The following is a 2,117-nucleotide window of genomic DNA, read 5'->3' as shown; positions in this document are numbered from 1 at the left end:
CCTTTGATACTGTCATCATTGAAGACCTTCTTGCTGAGGGTGGTCTTCCCAATCCCACCGGCACCAACAATGGCCACCACCATGAAGCGATCTCTCTTGTCACTAGCAGCTTCCCTTGTAAGCACCTCCACAAGTGCCCTCGTGTCCTCCTCAATCTTATCACCAACTGCACCTGACCGCTCCATCAGTGAATCAGTTTTGCGACCAGTTGCATGATATCCAGTCATCTTTCGGTCTTGGTAGGCTTCTAGCTTGATGAAATTGAAACTGCTGCCCCTCTTGCAAATATCATCCAAATTTTGGTTGAGCATCTTGATGCGGGTGCCGATGTCATGGGCGTGCAGGGGATTCCGCATGCAAACGAGCAGAGGGTTAAGGCACCCCCTGTCCTTGGTTTGACCTTGCTCCATGGCCTTGAGCTGACATAGGTCGACGATGTCAGTGGCCAGGTACATGGCACGCTTCAGTTCCCCCACCCACCCACGCACACTCTCATCGGTGATGTTCCTCCTATCAGCATCAGCAAGGAAATTCTTGAGGTCCCCAAGCTTGATGCTCAGGTCTTTGATCCCGTCGGACACGCCGATTAGCATGGCGACCTCCTCTTTGGCCATCTGGAGAGCATGCTGGTCATGTAGGATGCCAAAGCATCCAGGACCCCCGCCATTGGTTGCAGGATTCACTCACCTTTGAGCTGTTACTGAAAACAAGCATTGAAATAAAAATTTAGTCCTCTGTATACTACCTCGCTTTTTCACACCAATAATCCCATGCTAACAGGATGGATAATCAGATTTGGTCAATCGAGACAAGCAACAAATCCCAAGGAAAGAATGTAGCTGGCAAACTAGAAGACAGTGCACACAAATTTGGCTAGAAATAAAACCGATGTAGCATTACCTTGAACACAAACACCAACAATTGAAACGGAAATGCACAAGTTCAACAGTTTCAAAGAAAGAAACATAGCTTGAAGGCGTGGTGTAGCTGGAATGAGCAAAGTACCTTGAATCTACTGGAGAGATCAGAGACGGATCTTGTGTTTGCCCTTGCTGCAGAGCAAAAACCTGGACAAATCTCCCTTGCTCTCTGGGAAGTAGCTACAGGTTTCAGTGGCTTGAGCTGGTACTGAACAAAAAGTCATCTGTATTACTACCTTTATCACACATCAACAATTCCAAGCTTAAAATTGGTTGATGCACGTCGCCGCCATGGAAAAGAAGGATAATTAGATTTTAGTCACTAGAGACAATCAACAACTCCTTCTAAAGGGAAATGTGGCTTGCACACAAAGTTGAGGAGACAAATAATTTTAGAGAGTAAAGAATATAAGTAAAGTAGTGTGGTGGTCTGGTGGAGCAGGAATCAGTTAGGTACCTAGATGAGAGACATATCTGAATGTCCGCGAGCATGTTGGTGATATAGGCTGCTAAAGCATCAAGAACCGCTGCCCCTGGTTCTGGGTTCCTTCTCCCTTGAGCTGGTACTGGGAACAAGCATGCAAATAAAAATTAGTCCTCGTCATTAGTACCTATCACACATCAACAATCCCATGCTAAAATCTGATTCATGTGAAATAAGATCCACTCACTGCAGTCTATCAACAAAATCAGTTGTAAAGGGGAAAATGTGGCTTGCACACAAGAAGACAATGCACACAAAATTGAGGAGATGATCTCTTGAGTAGAGTGGTGGAACTGGAATCCACGAATTTACCTTGAATCGACCGGAGAGATGAGATTGGTTGGCCCTTGCCCTCGAGCAGATCTTTCTTGCTGTCTGGAAAGTAGTTGCAGGGCTCGCTCGCTCGTTTAGCTGGTACGGAAACGAAACATGCAGTTAAAATGAGTCCTATGTATTACGACGGAGCATCTTTTGTACATTTCCAACAATTGTATGCTACATAAGGCGGATAACCAGATTCATTCATTAGAGAATAACTACAATTCTGAAGGGAAAAAATGTGGCTTCACACACAAAATAAAACCGATGTATTATTATCTTGCACAAACGCCAACAAGCCTAACGGAAAGACACAACCAAGACCATCTCTTTCGAAGGCAAAACAAAACAGTAATAGGTAGAGTAAGTGTGGTGGAGCTGAGTTACCTTGAACT

General features: G+C 45.0%; 1 protein-coding gene across 1 annotated transcript in view; it reads right to left on the bottom strand.

Annotated features, from left to right (window-relative positions):
• LOC123094104 (probable disease resistance protein At1g58602) overlaps positions 1–2,117 on the bottom strand; it is an 8,516-nt gene that overhangs the window by 3,883 nt on the left and 2,516 nt on the right. Inside the window, exons 3-5 of the mRNA XM_044516177.1 lie at positions 1,717–1,815; positions 1,006–1,128; positions 27–614 (exon numbers count right to left, since the gene is read on the bottom strand). Coding sequence (XP_044372112.1) covers positions 27–614; positions 1,006–1,128; positions 1,717–1,815 — 810 coding nt within the window. The remainder of the gene's footprint in view (positions 1–26; positions 615–1,005; positions 1,129–1,716; positions 1,816–2,117) is intronic.

The sequence above is a fragment of the Triticum aestivum genome, chromosome 4B, assembly GCF_018294505.1.
Source record: "Triticum aestivum cultivar Chinese Spring chromosome 4B, IWGSC CS RefSeq v2.1, whole genome shotgun sequence".
Classification (NCBI taxonomy): Eukaryota; Viridiplantae; Streptophyta; class Magnoliopsida; order Poales; family Poaceae; genus Triticum; species Triticum aestivum.
Note: the sequence above shows the minus strand (reverse complement) of the source record. Positions and strands in the feature narration are given on the sequence as shown.